The 17,716-nt window shown below is 49.4% G+C and overlaps 1 protein-coding gene across 3 annotated transcripts in view; it reads left to right on the plus strand.

Moving 5' to 3' along the window:
• The first annotated feature begins 2,283 nt into the window (after positions 1-2,283).
• The window catches only part of PRAG1 (PEAK1 related, kinase-activating pseudokinase 1), a 49,824-nt gene continuing 34,391 nt past the window's right edge, over positions 2,284-17,716 (plus strand). The window contains exons 1-4 of one of the 3 annotated variants that reach the window (XM_090258520.1): positions 2,284-2,411; positions 6,766-7,182; positions 9,149-10,411; positions 10,628-10,986. In XM_090258520.1, the coding sequence (XP_090114646.1) occupies positions 6,853-7,182; positions 9,149-10,411; positions 10,628-10,986 (1,952 nt within the window). In that variant the 5' untranslated portion in view covers positions 2,284-2,411; positions 6,766-6,852. Of the gene's footprint in view, positions 2,412-6,765; positions 7,183-9,148; positions 10,987-17,716 lie in introns of all 3 variants that reach the window. The other 2 variants (XM_090258521.1, XM_090258519.1) reach the window with 2 other exon arrangements.

Genomic DNA, 17,716 nt, shown 5'->3' on the forward strand with positions numbered 1-17,716 from the left:
TGGTGGAGCACTGCATAAGAAAATAGACATTTTATGTGGATCTAAGGGAGCCTTTTGAAGTTTTTTTTTTTAATTCTTTTCATTGGGCAAGATGAAGCTACCTTAAGGCCACACTGCTAGCATAAAAAAAGAATCACATTATACGTCAGCAACTACAGGATAATGCACTTTTTTGTGTGAGCACAGAAAAACACTTGAGAATAGTTTATTTGGCAGAAAGACTGAATTAACACTTCAACTGCTGTTCCATACCACAGAACCACCAATCTTGTCACACTAGCAAGCCTTTTCTTCTTACAAATATGTTCTTCAGCCTGCTCGTATATTAAGGATAAATTAGGTAAAGGGAAGGAAATAAAGTGGGAAGGCCAGTGCTTCCTATGTGATCAATCCTGTCAGGTGAGTATCCCCCCCGGGGCCTCAAAGAGGGAGAACCTGTCCTGAATCATGGGAACCTGAAGCTTCTCAAACACTCACATTTGGCCTCTCAGATGGTAGCTGAATTGCATGCACCTGCTGATGTCATTTATTTCTCCCGCACGGATCACTTTGTCCGTACTTGCCTCCTGGGTGTTGGTAAATGAATGGGCTGGACCCTTCAGCTTTGTTGGTTACTGATGGAGCATCCAACCAGTCTGGTCAAATGGTCTTCCCTCACTTTGGAAAGAAAGAAAAATAAGGCTGGACTCCAGTACTTGGAGGGTGCAGCGTGGCAGAGTGGAATTGCCTATCAGTGGAGCCAGACTGCTCCAGGTTCCAATCCCAGTACTACCACTTTCCAGCTGATGGGCTCTGGCAAATTATGGTCCCTTTGCAGCTCAGTTTACTTCTATAAAATGGGGAGGATGTCCCCTTTTGGGGGTTGCTTGGCACAGGGTAGGTGCTTAAGGAATGTTAGTTCTACGTCCATCCCTCTACACCTTCCTCCAAATTCCACAGCTATGGGAGACATTGGAGCAGGAGGAAGTACTCTCCCTGTTCCTTCTGCCTTTCTCCTTTGTTACAGAAGCCACGCCTCAAAAACACGCCTTCTCCTTTTTCTAGTCCACCTACCTTCTCACCCTATAAGTACTAGTTAGTCAAGCCAGATCCCAAGGAGAGCACAGGAGCCAGCCTGCCTTTCCTCAGCGAGGTGCCTTTGGAAAGGTTCATCCTGATAGGCTGATGGTCTCAAGATCCTAATTGGAATTACAATACGCTGACTCCCTGGGGAGGCCCGGAGCTGCGAGGAGGCCAGCAGGTGTTTTTCTGGGGTCTTCTTCCTGTTCCATTTCACCTCATTTCTTAACCCAGGCTAGCTGAAGGTTTGAGCCACCTTGGCGCTGGCTGCCTGAGGACAAACTCAGGTCAAGGTGTGCCCCGTCCGTCCTAGGCAGCTAGAGGAAGGGAGGGGTCTGACTGGGCCTTAGGCTGCCATCCTTTTGGTGAAAAGATTTTTAGCCGGAGGACTGTCTCTAACTCATTCCATCTCTGTGAATGAATCACTTGATGGTAAAGGTGTAAACACAGGTGCAGTATTGGCCTGTAGAAGACCTGACAGTCCCAGGGTCCTGGAAGAGCAGCAATCTCCAGTTCAACCCTTGCATTCCACATCTAAACAGGTAAGATTCAAAGAGATTAAGCAATTTGCCTGAGGCCTCGAATCATTCCGGGGTCTGGGCAGGACCTGGAACCGGCCGTCAGGATTCCCAGCCCGGCTTGGTCTGGCGCTACCTTCCTCCCAAGGACAACAGTCATTGATGATCACGGTGCCCACGCAGCTTTCGGATCCCGTCTTGGATCTTGACCTCATCATTCCACCCGCGACCCCTCGTTTCCTGGTTCCCCCAACCCAGAGCTGCTGCTTTACCCTTCCTGCCCCCCACCCCCACCCCCCGCTCTCCCCTCTCCCCCGCAGAGCCGGCTGGATGAAGGGACACCTAAGCAGACGTCGTGGAAGGCTGCAAGGACCGAAACTCGACCCGGCCGAACCGCGCAGAGCCTTTGTTGGGGAGGGGTGCCCATGGGGGCTTGGCTCGGGGTCAGACTGCGCCAAGTCTCGGGCTGGGGCGGAGCCTCGCGGTGGGGAACAGGAGGGGGGCGGGGGAGGGGCCGGGCGTGGAGAGTTTGGGGGACTCCGGCTGCTGAGCCGGAGCCCGCCCGGGAGGCAGCTGGAGGCGTGCGGGACTCAGGGATTCCGGGCAGCGCGGAGCGCCGAGGTGCGGCGGGAGCCCGGCGCGCGGCGTCACCGGAGGCGGAGGGGGCGGAGCTGAGCTCGCAGCTGCCACCCCGCCGCCGGGCTCGGCAGACGACACTCGCCTGCGGCCGGGCGCGCACCGCGAGCGCAGCCTCCTAACAATGCTCCGAGGCGCCCGGCCGGGCGGCTGGCGGTTCGGCGACCGACGGCGAGGCCGGGAGAGCGCGGCCGCAAGGTGAGCCCGCGACGCTTTCTCCAAATTCGGCCTCTTTTTGTCTAGCAAACGTGGCCGCAGAGGGGAGCTTTAGAGGAGCGCTGCGATCACCGGGCGGGCGATCGCCTGCCGGCGTCCCCTGGGGTGACAGGCGGCCGCTGGGGGCTGGTGGAGCGTCGGGCCCGCGTGCGCCCGGGGTTGTACCCGAGGTGGAGGCGCCGAGCCCGGAGGGCACCGGGAGCCGGAGGGGTTCTTTTCGATTCATTCGAGAATTGCGCTCCTGAAAACGGGGAAACTTTCCTTGGAGTTCTGGAAAGGGAAGCAGTCCCTTCTGATGGTCTTGCTGGCCCCGCTGCTCCGTTTGGAGCCAGACTGAAGAGTTTTGGGATTGCTAGTGTGCAGACTTGTTTTCCGCCGCACCAGTATTGTCAAAGGAGTGGAGAGGGGATGATGGTTTGGGACCCCCGGGCCGTAGCTGCCCCTTTTGCGGCACCGGGTTGTTGCCAGCTTCAGAGTCTCCAGAGGTACTTGAGATGATGCCTTTTTCCTGAGCCATGGCTGAGCCTTCTGTAAGCCATGCCGTGGGCATGTTCATAACGCTTGCTCCTGCTCTCCGGGACCCCCCTACATACAAAATAGGACCTCCTCACTTTCAGGTGCTGCGAATGGGAATAGAGACAGGGCCGGCTAAGTAACTATATTTCTCTCAGGTAAAGCCCAGCCAGCAAGCACATGGCTTTGCAGAGCCGATGGGATAGCAAAGCCCAAAGGTCTAGGGGCCAGGAGTTTTGCAATGCCTCCCGTCCAGAGTCAGCTTCGAGAGGCTTTATTGACCACTGCCCTGAACTGATGTTAACAACCCCTTCCCTCTTTGAAACTGAGATTGGACATGAAACCCTGGGGAATTCTGCAGTTATTTTCTTCTTGTGGGGTCTTGTGGAACTCAGTATCCTTGCTGGTTTAGACTGTAGTGGGTCTAACCCAGAAGAATGCATTCCTACTCCTGAGATTAGATTACGTAGCGTTGGAGAAGAAAAAAAAGAAAAGAAAAAGTTGGGTGAATATCATGACTTGCCCTTTGTGTCTGTTGGCAGGTGTGTGTATGTGTGTGTGTGTGTGTTTTAAGGTTATCACTCTCCTTTCAACCCCTGCCAATGGGTTGTTGAAATCCAGACCCTTTCCATACATTCTTGTTCTGATATTGCATTAATTTAATTGTAATAGATGTATATTTTGTACAGGAATGTTTTCTGGTGTTCTGTCATTTCAGGGTAAGGCATAAACAATGTTTGATGCAAGTATTAGAGGCAATATTTTGAGCCAAAATATTTAATTTTGTGGATCTGGCCAGCATTCTTCATATTCTTTTTAAAAGGAGGTGGGAATCTATCTGACAGCTTCAGTCTTGCACATTGTAGCCAAAAGTCTAGTGCACGAGTTTGCAGAGGCAAAGGTATTTTATCATGACTTGGATCAGAAAGAATGCTGAAATCTTTTTCTAGTCTCACACTGCTGCCTCCCACAGAAATAGGGGAATTTGCATAATTCTGGGGGCTGCTTCCCCTCAGAGGTAAGGAATGTGGGCTGGGAGGGTGCCATTCCCAGGCTGTGGAGAGCTAGCTAGTAGGCGAGGTGTGCTGCTCCCGATTTGTGAATGCCACTTGAGTTTTTCACCATCTTTTACTTAAAACAAATAGAGATCCTTTCAGGCCCTCTCTAAACAAACAGAACTGGAAAATAATCCTTGCTAGCTTGCCATGGTGGTAAGTTGTTTGCTGTGACAGAGAACCCAGTTTTAAGAAGATGCCGTGAGTCCGTGCTGGTGAGAAGCCCAGGGCTTTGTTAACCTTTGCGTTACCAAGCCATCGTGGTGATGAAAGTTGTGCCCACTGTCAGGGAATTTCAGAGCTTCGACAGGAGCCAAGACAGTGCTCATAAATTGAGTGGTTCTGAGGGAAGGCCCCACCCCCCCGCCGCCCCCATGTGGGTAATCCAGAGCCTGCCAGAAGTCCCAGAGCTGTTGGGAGCCTCGGTCTACAAAGGAGGGGGACCTCTGGCACCACGCAACCATGACAAGTTTGGTCTCTCAGTTGCCCGTTGAGGAAATGAGACATGGGTCTGTGGTAGCTCTGAGGTGGTACTGGATGCCCAACCCCTCAGCTAGCCCAGCCTCATGAGGGGCTGCAGGAACGTGGGGAGCCCATACAGAACTGGTTTCCAGGTACCCTTCCTCCAGCCCACCGAGGGGCCCCGGAGCCTCTGCCTGCACTGCAAAGGGGGCTGCCTTGTCTGTGGCTGGGAAGGTGGCCTTCATCTGCTCCCGGCAAAGAAAAGGACCTGCTCCCCATCTTGGGGGAGAAGTATGGAGACTTGCACTCCTGAACACCAGAATGCTTCCTCTGCTTTTTCCCTCTTCCAGAAATGAGCAGCGGAGCTCAGGCCGTCTGCGGCCTGAGATTGTAGGAGAAAGAAAAATCCTTGCTGTCCTCCTCTGCTTGTTGAAGCTTAGTGACCTCTTCTGGGCAAGTTGGCAAGGGATGAACCTGCTACTTGGGCATAGGGAGAAGAGCCGAACCTGCAGTCATCTTCAAGGGAGGGATGCGTGCGATCCTAACAAGGTTGCTGAAAGACAGATGTTGTCTTTTATTTCAGAGTGTTCGCTTAGCTCTCAGATGCAGTGCTTTGAGGTTAACTTTGGAGGGAAAGGAGGCACCTTTAGCTTCAGCCCTTGTTGAATGAGCACTCCTGTCTGTGAGTGTGGGAGATCAGAAAGATAGCACTTCCCACAGAGATTCTGGAATGATCTTTGGGACACCTGGCTCATTGCACCTGGTTAGCCCTGTTGATAGTTTAGAGAGCGCCAGCCTCAAAGCAAATTCTCACGGGAAGAAAGTGGAGAGCAAACTCGGGCAAAACCCTCCCTGTTTAATGAGGACCTGTTCACATTAGGTTCTTAAGGACTGTTTTCTTGTGAACAGTCTCCTTAGGAGGAACTCGGTTTATTTAAGTGAGGACAAAAAGCTTTCCGTCTAACCCAGTGGTTTTAAACCTTTTTCATCCCATGGCACACATAAACTAATTACTAAAATTCTGCAGCACACCAAAAAAAATTTTTTTTTTTTTGCCGATCTGACAAAAAGATAGGTAGTTTTGACTCATTCACACTGGACAGCTATTGTTGGGTTGGCTGTGCCCCTGACTAGATAGTCAGGTGTGGCATGTTTTAAAAATGCTTGTGGCACACCGGTTGAAAATTTCTGGCCTAACCAATGACCTGGTGAGGTGAGGAGCTGCCCGCAAGGTTGGCTTCTCCTTCCACAACCACCAAATTCTCTGTCTATGGACTGGTCTTGGTTTATGTGGTTGCCATTGTTTTCCCATCTGTAGAAAGGACATAAAGCTACCGGGGTGTTATTCAGGTTAACTAACTAATCTCTGCAGTCCCTGGAGCTCCTCCTCGATGGCGAATTGACTAGCTGCTGTGATGGAAACGCCCTGCTTTCAGTTTTGCTCTCAGGGACAGCTAACTGCCCTTCAGCCCCGCTGACTGCTTTCCTCCAGGGTTATCATTGGGAAAATTACTGTGCGATCCTCTCCTCCCTCTCCTGTATCCTATCCTGCCCGCCCTAGACCACAGCGCTGTGGTGCATATGCATTTCTGTCTGTTTTCCCCTTGGCCTGCAGCTTCCACTTTGCTGAGCACTCTGAGCTCTGGGTCAAATGATATATATAAAGCAGGTAAACTCCCAGGATGCCAGACCTCCTGACAAGGTCCCTGGAGGGGCAGGCTGGCACCACACCGATCTGCTTTCTCAGCCCCACCATCTCCGCCTGGTTTCAAGTATGGATTACTGCCCTGATTTTAGGGCCCAGGCTTGCCTCACCACTCATATGGTTCTTGGTTTAAAATTGTGACTTATCTTTCAGAAGCCACCATTTGTATTCACTGTATTAGTTCTTAGTTCTTATTTCTCTGGGGGGAGTTGCAGGCTCTAGAACCCTGGTGGCAGGGATTGCATGGATGAGATAACAGGCTTTTCATCTGTGTGATTCCTTCTCATTTAACTGCCCCCAGTCCTCCAGGTTCTTAGGAATTCCAGGGGCTGAAATGGCTTTTATGCTCTCTATTCACGTAACAGAGCTGTGTTCAGGTTTACAGCTTCTGATAAGGCCACACCACGAGAGAGTGACTAAGGGCCTTCTGAGAAATGGGTGAGGGCCTGGGCATAAATGGAATGGGAATCCTTAGCTTTTTTCTCTCCGTTTCCTCCTTCTTCCCACTCTTCTCCCCAGCCAATCAATCATACCCTAAAGCCACAATGCACTTGTCCTCTGGTGGGAGATTTCTGATCAGGTCGGTGTTCTTCCTTTCCAGGAAGTGGCTCTGTGACCCACGTCTGCCTCCCACAAGACCATACCAGAGAGCCAGGTGCAGGATGAACCAGCACACTGTCCGCCCAAGATGCACCGGACCCTCCAACTGAACCCCGGGAGCCCGAAAATGTCTGCGTGCAGTGACTTTGTGGAGCACATCTGGAAGCCTGGGTCCTGTAAAAACTGCTTTTGCCTTCGGAGCGATCACCAGCTGCTGCCCGGCTGTCCCCAGCCCAGAGCGGGCAGCCTGCCCCCTCCTCCCCGCCTGCCCCCTAGGCCCGAGGACTGCCGCCTGGAAGATGAGGGTGTGAACAACTCACCCTACTCCAAGCCCACCATCGCCGTGAAGCCCACCATGCTGAGCTCTGATGCCACTGACACATGGACAGAGGCAAACATGAGTGGCAACATCTCGCAGGTGAGCCTGGCTGACCGGTGGGGTTTTTACAGGGACTCTTCCCATTGCAGAACTTGGTGCTGGGCTGGCAGCCAGGAAGGGCTGCTAGAGCAAGACCCCCACAGGTTGGCTGTCCATCAGCTGGTGCCAAGACCGCTCCTTCCTGACAGCTGCCCTCATGTCTGTCTGCCGTTAATTCACTCCCTCGAAGGTTATCTGGAGACTGTATTCATTATTTATTTAGATAAATATCAGGGCACACACAGTGAAGCTTCTTAAGATTTTTTAATCAATAATTTTAAATGTGGGCACAAGTAACAACATTGCATGGCAAACTCCATGCACCCACCATGATTTAGCCTCTGTTGACAGCCTTCAACTCATGACCAATCTCATTTCATCTCTCTCCCCCTACCCTCCCTTTCCCATGATTTTAAAGCAAAGTCAGTCATCGCATCATTTTGGTACGTCTTTTAAAAAACTAAAGTCTTTTGAAAAATATAACATCGATACCATTATAACACTTAAAAATCTTAGCAGTAATTCCTTAATAATATCCCATTTCCAGGTCATGTTCGTGTTTTCCATTGTGGAGCTTGGCTTTTACCAGCTTTGACTTAGGATCACTAAAAACAGTTACATCCCTAGAGAGTGACCCGTTCAGTTCATCCCACAGGTAACGCTTGCAAAGGCACATTATTTAGAGGGCATGCAGAGCGTGCTGCCTCCTGACGTGCTGATGGAGCTGGACATCTGAGACATAGTCTTTTTTTTTTTTTTTTTTGAGTTTCATTTATTTTTTAGAGAGAGGGAAAGGGAGGGAGAAAGAGAGAGAGAGAAATAGCGACGTGTGAGAGAAATATCATTGATTGGTTGCCTCTGGCATGCCCCCAAGCAGGGACCTGGCCGGCAACCCAGGCATGTGCCCTGACTGGGAATCAAACCAGTGACCTTTCAGTTCCCAGGCTGGCACTCAGCGCACTGAGCCACACCGGCCAGGGCTGGGACATATTCTAAGAACTACTTGTGACCTCTTTGACCTCTTAGCCTGTTTTAGTTGTCCCAAACCATCCTAGTGAATGAATCAGGAAGGGTGGGTGAGGTTATGTGAAATCAGGTCAGTGTTAGGTCAGGGGAGGCTTCCACGAAGAGAGGCATCTCCTGTGGTTGCACTGAGCTCTGTATCTGCTCAGGGCTGCTCCATATTTGGTACGCAGGTAACATCCATTCACCGGGTCAACCTTCACGGACGTGAGCCAGGGACTCTTTCTGTTCAGAATCATCTTGGAAAGGAGCCAGATGCAGGGCCTGCTCTGAGGCTGCTGCTAGGAGTGGTGTCAGGGGAGCCTCAGAAGCGGGGAAGGAAGGGACAGTGACTTCAGTGATGAGGACGGCCAGTTCACCTCTCTCCATCTCAACTACTCCAGCCCTTGCGCAGGCCCAGGCTGAGGTCGCTGCCCGTCCCTGGGAGAAAGAGAGAGCAGCTCTTTGGCACAGTCCAGCTGAGAAACCGCCCCTCACCTCCTGCCTGCGCGACCCCCCCCTCATCCAAGATGTTTTAAAAATCCTCATGACTGGTTCCTTCAGGAATGTAGCATGACATGGTTATCAAAAGACTAACAAACACAAACCAAAAATTAAACAAGACCTCAAAATCGATTTTCAAAACCCATAGGAGAACTTATCCAGCAGTTTTGAGGGAGAAGGCAAAATGTTCTTTTCCCCCCGACTGCACAGACCTAAGCCAAAAGATGGAGAGGCCAGGTGGGCAGGGCCACTCCACGGCTGGGCAGACCAGAGGCTCGGGAGGCCCAGCAGTGATGAGGGGGTGCCGGGGAGGTGGGGGCAGGCAGACGTGGGGCCCCGTGTCTGCATTGCAGCCCAGACGACAGTTCGGAAAGCCACAGCACTTCCTCCTCACCTTCTCTCCCTCCCTTTTTTCTCTGACAAGGTCTAATGTAAGTCTTTTCACCTCGGGGCTGTGTAGGTCATCTGGAGACGGCCCCCTGCCAAGCTCCCCTTCCCGAAGCAGGAAGACGGGCCGATGGTCTACCTGGGCAGCTTCCCCGGCCTTCAGAAGCCCGCCGGGTCCTGTGGCCCCGCAGATGGCAACCCTCGCTGCCCACCTGCATTCGCCATGGTCAGCCTGCACAGCCCAGAGGCCAGCGGGGAGCGGAACCCTGCCTTCCACCCTCAGAGTTTACCCGAACAGAAGGCTGGGCGAGAAGAAAAACGCACGTTTCCCTACCAAGAGCTGCCTTCCACTCAGGAACAGAAACAGGCTGCCTTTGGTGGGGTGACATCTGGCTGTCACAAGGACCCTGGGCTGTACCCCTCTCCACAGCCCCTGCGGGCGTCCCCGCCCTCGGAGGATGACAGCGATCAAAGGTGCTCCCCCTCTGGGGACAGTGAAGGGGGAGAATATTGCTCCATCATGGACTGTTGCCCCCCAAGTGCTGCTGCCCAGGACACCTCAGAGGCCCAGGGACCTCAGTGCAGACCTGGCGGCGGGGACTATTCTCCAGCGTGCTGGGGGCAGGGGATGTGCGCGGGGCCAGCTGAGGATATGAAGCAGGTTTTGAGCTTCCCAAGGGAGTGCTGTAGCCGGGGCCCCACTGAGAAGCCGCCCCGCCTGGGCCCCAAGCAGCTGTCCCCTCCCTCAGAGGCGGCCAGCTCCTCTGATGGCCTCTCCTGCGGGAGCACCAGCAGTGGCACCAGCAGCCCCTTCCCCCCGCCTCTTGAGAACGATTACTGCTCTCTTGTGAAGGAACCTGTGCAGGGGAAGCAGCAGGACTCTGGCAGCCACGTGGTCACCTCTAGCCGGTGCCTTGGGCTGGCAGGGGAGCCCCAGCCCCCAGCCCACCCCAAGGAGGCTGTGCAGCCCGAGCCCATCTATGCGGAGAGCACCAAGAGGAAGAAGGCCGTTCCGGTGCCTTCCAGGCCACAGGCCAAGGCTCCACAGGCAGCAGGGGCCCTTGGCCAGGGCCACAGCCATGGCCACGGCCAGGTACGGACGACGGCGAACACCTGGGCTCAGAAAATGGCATCTAGCTGGGGCCAGGACAGGAAAGGCTTAGAGGCGGCCCCCCAGGTGGCAGCGACCATCACAGTCATGGCGGCCTACCCCAAAGAGGACCACCGGACCATCTACCTGAGCAGCCCGGACTCCGCAGTGGGCGTGCAGTGGCCACGCCAACCTGTGAGCCGGGACTTGGAGGCCGGTGACGAGGAGACTTCAGCTGGGCATGGGGTGAGTCCCAGGGAAGGCCGCCGCCATGACGCGAGGGAGAACATCGCCAAGGGGAGGCCTGCCATTCCCCCCAAGCTGTCCAGGAGTAGCCCCGGAGGGTCCCCTGTGTCACCGTCAGCCTCCCCTTTGTCAGACCTCAGCGAAGGGAGCTCAGAGGGTGGCCCTGGGCCTCAGCCTTCCTCCAGGTGCCCCGCCAACCCCACTTCTTCTTGCCAGGCCAACGGTGTCGCCAGCCGTGACTCTGTCAAGTGCTCCCCACCGCCAGCCACCACCCCCTCAGCCGTGGACCAGAGGCGGCCCCGGTACCAGACCGGGGCCTGGAGTCGTCAGTGCCGGATCGAGGAAGAGGAGGAGGTGGAGCAGGACTTGTTGAGTCAAAGCTGGGGAGGAGAGACCGAAAATGGCACCTCCAGCTCCTCTACCTGGCACCGTCTCGGCCCCCCAGACAGCTCCTCTGGGCAGAACGACAAAGCTGGGACTGGGATGAGCAAGTCGGCCTCTTTTGCCTTTGAGTTCCCCAAGGACAGAAATGGGATTGAGGCCTTCTCACCTCCTCCACCGCCTCCAAAGTCAAGGTGAGTACGAGTGTGTGTGTGACTCAGGACTCACCTGGCAGGCCACACAGCCCTTCCAGAACCCTGTCCCGCCCACACCAGCGGCCTTCAGCCCGGGCTCTGCACCCTGCCCCCAGGACCAGCGTCTGCCCGGCCCTTGCACCTTTACGTGAATTTCTTAGAGCTGCTGCTCCTTTTTGCGGGCAGCAAACGAACCTACAAGCCATGCCCTGCTTGGGATTGGCTATTTGGAATGAATTTTTCTGAGAAGCCCTGCCAAACTGTCGCTCTTCCCTGGTGCCCGTAATTTGATACTTTGGTGCTCTTTTTCTCTCTTATCTCTGAAGTGTCTTTCCTTTTCAAGGCAACCCTGAAACTCTCCATTCATTTAAACATGTGAAAGAAGGAGGCTGTGCTTCAGAGTTTGGGGAGGCAAAGGGGCGGTACCAAACGTGAGCTGTAGGAACTGCTATGGGGTGGCCAGGAGGCCTTGGGGCCAAAAGCAGAATAGTAGGAGGCTCTGCGCAGGGTTAGTAACCCTCAGATGTGGGTTTTTAAAGAAAAAAAAAAGTAGTTTCATTTTAGCGTGCTGACACTCACAGCTTTCTCTACTGCTCTCTCCTGCCAGTTCAAGGTACCTTTCAAAGGCCCAAGGAAAATGAATGCCTTTTCTAAGGTATCCAGTTGTTCATGGAATTTAAATTCTAGAGGAAAAATTTCCCTCTATTAAAGCAAAACTGATTCCTATTAGGAAAAGGAGAAACCTGCTATTTTTTTTTTAAAGTGTTTTTCTGCACAGTTTCTATAGTCACGTCATTTCCAGTGGTCCTATTGCAGCTTATGTGCCTCCAGGTTGATGATGTCAGAAGCAAGGACTTGACCACAGAGAAGCAGCTGTGACACCTGACCTTGAACATCAAGGTATCTGAGGCTGTGAGGCGCTCTAACATGGGCTCTTTACATGACCCCTTCTTTGTTCTGGTATTGCATTGGCCACCTGCCGTGCAAGGGAGACATCCTCCAGGTTCTCCAGGGGATGGATTGCTTACTCTCTTTGGTTACAGTTTCAACTCCCCAAATAAATGAGGGGTTCAGCAGCAAAGAGGAGTCCCATGTGTATGGCACTTACTACGGGCTGGGAGTTAGACGTATGAACTCATTTGATCCTCAGAACAGCCTTAAGAGGTAGCAGTTACCACCTCCAATGTACAGATGTCAAAACAGAGATGAAGCTAAAGTAACCTGCTGAGGTTACACAGCCGTACCTGGCAATCTGGCTCCAAAGTCTATGTTCTTGAACACAGAGGGCACATCAACAGTCGGAGGAAGTGAGCAAGGCAGGAGAGGAAAGCGTGGGCATTGTATCTGTCTGCCTCAGGCCTGGGTAGGTGAGCGAGAAGCACAGGTTTTAGCACGAGCAATCAAGTTCATGTTGCATCTTTCTCACCTACAGGCTGAATGATCTTGAACAAGCTCCTCTAGAACAGGATAACAATAACAATAATAACACCATTCATTGAAAGGCTCCCATGAGGGGCAGAGGATCCAATGCAGAGGTTAGTTACTATGTAGGCAGAAGCTGCTGACCCACACCCTCTGGGAATGAGCCGGGCTGCATCCCAGATACGCCACCTGAGCTTTGCAGAAGGAACCACAGTTTTCTCATTTAAGTACAGTAAGGCTTGAAAAAAAACCCCAGGTACCATAGCAATGTGTTGAAGAACAAAAATACACCAAGTAAAGTTAAAGATCTAATTGGCTCTATTAAACAAATTCTGAATCAGGTAGCATCTCATCTAGTAAATAGAAAGGGGCTCCAAGGAACTGTGTGAAATGAATGGCTTTTATAGGCAGAAACAGTGACACAAGAAAGTTGAAAAAGCACATTATTTCAGGCAAGGAAACCTTCCCCGGGAGGAAGACGGGAGTCCTATAGTAGGCAGATTTCCTCACCAGGGTTGACCATACATTCCAGACTGATTGGTTTAAAATTCTATACGTGGGAGAGGCTAAAATTGCAATTTGATTAGGTATTAAGCCTTGGTGGAACTTAGCAAAAGTGACTCCATTAACAGTCTGAGAGATGCGATCAAAATGTGAGAGATGTCAGCGCCACTCTCTGTTACCCCCTTATAGTAGTTCTCAAAACTTCGCATTGATCTGTTCTTGTTTTGTTTTTGTTTTGTTCGCTGAATCTCTCTGGGTGCAACTTTAGGCTCACAATTTTTTTTTAGGGTAAATCCTGTCAGGCACAAACCACTTCCACTAAGCTGGCATTGTTAATGAACTTGTTCTCAGGAATTGTTGCATTTGCCCATTCAAGCCAGGGGTCAGTTTGGTTTCCTCCTAGCCTGAAAGAAATGTTTTTCTAAATTCCAGTGGTTATCCACCTTAGCAGTGGTCTGGGAGATACAGGTGATGGCCTTACTTTTTACTTTGGCCAGTGCCAGAGTTAAGGTAAAGCAGGAAGTCTTGATTTGGCATCTTGGGCAGAAGCAGTCTATGTCAATGTCAGGGACTTCTGTTTTTAGTCCAGTCTTGGATAAAAATTATAGCCGTCCTCCTTAGTTCGTTCAGTCCTATGTAATTAATTACTCTTTTTGAATCTAGTTTTTTTTTTTTATTAGTTGTGGAAATTTCTATCCAGCTCTGCTCCACGATCTCAAAGTCACCTGCAATCTGCACTTGTCAAAAGTCCCTTCCATGAATTTCCTTGAAGAGAAATCCCTTTTTAGGAACACTTTAGTAAGCCATCGGAGTAGAACAGTAGCTGTAAATGACAGATGACTTGAAAATGTCCATTGTTAAAGATCTGATGAGAATTTTTTATAATGAAATTGGCAAGGAAATTTGGTCATTCCTGAAACATGCAACACTTTATAACATTATACCAGAACATGCTACTTTAGGAGTTTCATACAATTTTTAGAACACTTTTAACATAGACTTACACGAATACAACATAAAACTTAGTATTACTTGTTATTTGACAATACTTCCCATGTATTTCAACATATCAGATAAGCCTCATTAGTTTAACATCTCTTTTTCTGAGCTGAGAGAAAAACATTTTTTTAATGTTCTAGGAGCAGTCTAGAAAATCCCAAGTTAGTTTGAGTTCAAAAAGACTGCATTTGAAATTTGATTTGGGGAATTTTGTTAAAAATAGCAAAAGGTTTTAAAACATTTAGTCAAATAGGATCATAGTTTACTGTGAAACCATACTTAGTTATCCATTCCACCAAAGTGACAATTAAGGGTTTCGTAGGCAAATACAGAAGGTAACAGTTCTGAGCAAAATTTAGCTCCTTTAATATCAAGAAGACTAGGTGGACCAAAGACACTTATCCCGCTTTCCTTATATACAGAGTTGCTCTCTTATGTTTTCGAATAGCTTTAATTACATATATTGAAATTCTTAACCTTTAAAAACCTTTCATTTCTAAGTGAAAACTAAAAAATAAGCAGTTCTGAACTTTAACATTAGCATTTTGTGGATTGGCAGACTTATAAATACTTGCTATGATTTCTAGAAACGTGCAGTCCCACAAAATTTCTCAGTATAGCACAAAATATGTCTACTAATAGACCCAAATATCTTTAGTGCCTCTGTAAAAGGAAGCCAAAAGTGGAGAAAAGAACAAAAAAACAAAAACCCTCTATGTTCAGTAATTAGTTTTAGTATTTTATTTTCATTGGAAAAGGTCTAGATATTTAATAGATTTTCATTATTTAGCTTTATCCTAGCAAAACTAAAGTTTCAAGTTACCAAAAAGATTTGGAGTAACTGTTTTAAAAGTTCACCTAAATTTTTTTTATCCTACTTACATTTATCTACTTGTCCCTAACAATTGTGTTTAGATTGCTTAGGAAAGTTTTCCAAGATAGAAAAATGTTGGAAGGTCTTTGAGCAACTTACAAGTTTCACTTAATTTCTTCCCTTGGGCCATCTGTGAAATGGGCTCTCCCCCGTGAACAGAGACAGCAGATCTCATGCTGTGTGTTATTACATTTCGTTCACTCAGAGCTCTGGAGAGTTTCAGGACAGGGTTGTTGTACTTCCACTTCCTTAGATCCACCTGCTTTCTAGGGCTGTTGTGAATGAGCTTTAGTTTGCCTGTGGTCCTGTTTTATAAAACTGAGTCTGACGTGGAAGAAAAAAAAAAAGGCTGTTGAGAATGACTTGGCTTTCCTGTGGTCTTGTATTGAATGTTTGGCAGTCGCTTATCTGTCTGTTTGAGATATTGTCCTCTGTAAACTCCCATTAGGGTTCCCGAGAAACCTCTTGCTGTAATGCCATGTAGGACAAAGGTTCTCAAGGCTCATTTGATGGCTGACAGTGCTTTCGCTTTAGAGGTGTTTAAGGGTGTACCCAGCCCTCCTGCTGGCCAGGTGAGGCAGAGTCTGGGTCCTTCCTTACCTGCTGCTGCCAAGGCAACCTCCTGCAGACAGGAGCTCACACCTGCTTAGACTGACGGATTGCCCCCCCCCCCCCCCCCCCCCGGCCCCTGAGTCTTTGGGTCACCCCTGCTCCAATTTAGGGCAGAGTTAGAAGGTGAGGAGCAACCAGTATTGCTGATTAGGAATCTAAAACCTGCCGGAGAGAAGTGTGGACTTCTTAGTTTAAATGCCAGGGTCAAGGCGAAGGCAATTTAACGAGAGCAGAAATGCCTGGGGAAGTCATTGAAATGCAAAAGAATCAAATTTATTTCTGCCTTTTATTTTCTTAATAGATGCAAACGTGTTTCTAAATGGCTTGTGGCTTTTGAGTGACAAGGTCAGTTGCAGGAGAATCATCTGATAAGCGCAGGCAAATATCTCACAAAGAAACCCCAAATTAGGAAGGTGGGCCGGAACTCAGGTGGAATTAGAGGACAGCAGGTGAATGAGAAATAAGACAAGTCTATAGGGTTTTAGTTTCTAGTCTTTGGCCCCTGTGAGACTGATCAAAAGAAAGGAAAGTTTCACTGAGACAAGGAGGGAGGACTTTGTTTTGCAGTTGTCACTCATGTTAATTGTAATTTTCACCCACCATGTAGTACATTGTCCCCCTCTTCAGGGATTCTGCGAGCAGAGACCGAGGCTGTCCTTGGGCTTTCGGTCAGCCTTAATTTTCCTCCCTCCCTCCCACATGGCTTCTTGGCGGGTAGGTGGTGGCAGAGCCACAGATGCAGCTCTTTTCTGTCCATGGACGTGGCCACTTGCTAACCTGAGCAATCGGACGACTTCCTCCTGCGGTCTCAGCATGAGCCGCGGGGAATGGGAGCAGAGAGAGTGAGATCCATATTGGCCTCCAGACCCCATATCCAATGTGATTAAAGCTCCAAATGCTTTTTCACTCTGGTGACACTTTCTAGTGTAGTGGGTTACAGGGTGGGTGGCAGCTGTTTACGAGGAAATCCCATAGTCTTGATGCCTAATGAGATTTTCCGTGTGGCATTTAGAAGGTCACACTTTGTCTTAGAAAGCACTATATGTACTTAGAGAACCTGCTCTAACTGTGTTTTGCCTTTTTGACAAAACCGAAATAAGTCGGAGGAGGTCGAATTGGTCCAGGAGAGAATGAATCTGGACATACTTCAGGGGGAGAATTCTCCCCCTCAGCCCGTACACGGAACTTGGCAAACATAACAAAGCACGTGTATCAACAACGCAAGTTTATGTTCTGTTCCATGCCAGGGGCAAATTACTATTTGGCCTCTTCCCATGAGCTTGTGGATAGAGCCTGAAAACTCTGGGCATCTAACGAGGCCGTAGCGCTGAGGATTAAACTTGATTCCTATCTTTCTACTCCATAATTAAAAAAAAAAAAATCATTGAGTTGAATATTAGTATATATAAAATATGACAGTCTTTCAATTTTTAAGCATGTGTCTAGCTAACGCTAGGGTTAGTGATTCTTTAATTTATCAATATTCACTAATTGCCCACTTCCTGTTACACGTTGTGCAAGGTGCTAAAAAAGCCACTGACACCTCCTTACGGCCCCTGAGGGTTGAGTTGATATAATTAAATCAGCAGATGTACAACGTGACCACCAAAGGCTCACCCCTGCTTTGATTCCCTGTGAAGAAACTGGTTATCATAACAATTGCATTCAGTAATGCAAAGGTAAGCTCGGCTTGTGCCTAGGAACAGTCCTTCCTTTAACAGTCATTGACCTGATCCAAGATCAAGATCAAGTTTAGTACAGGCATATAGATAACCATTTATTAAAGAAAAAGAAAAACAAAAACAAAAACAGATGCTTCTTAAAGATAAAGAGCATGCCTAGCCATCTGTAATTTCATAATCTCCTGTTTGGTACCTGTCACAAAATAGGTGCTCAAGAAATATTTGTTAAATAGTTATAGGTATGGAATACTCCCATTTATTTCAGTTTCTCCAAAAACACCTAACCATGTGCTTGGAAATGTTGAAGAAAGGAGCAGTAGCTTTAAATACTTGTATCTAAGTTTCTTTCTGAAACCAGGTCTCCTGATTGTCCCAGTGCTCTGTTCATGAGCATCTGTTCTGGTAGTTAACACGGTATGTCTTGGTGTCCTCTGCTGTATGAAGTTGGAACCATCTTTGTATCCATTAGTAAACTCCTTGGTATACTACGCAGGAACCATGTTTCTTATTTTTTTCTTTAACTTTCCTATAGGATACCCTAGCACAGTGCCTGGGATATAGTAGGTATCCACCAAAGGATTACTGAATTAGAAAAAAGAGGTCAGCGTGAACTACAGATTTTTCACTGGATACCCCC

This window comes from Furipterus horrens, unplaced genomic scaffold, assembly GCF_987537825.1.
Source record: "Furipterus horrens unplaced genomic scaffold, mFurHor1.1.pri manual_scaffold_12, whole genome shotgun sequence".
Classification (NCBI taxonomy): Eukaryota; Metazoa; Chordata; class Mammalia; order Chiroptera; family Furipteridae; genus Furipterus; species Furipterus horrens.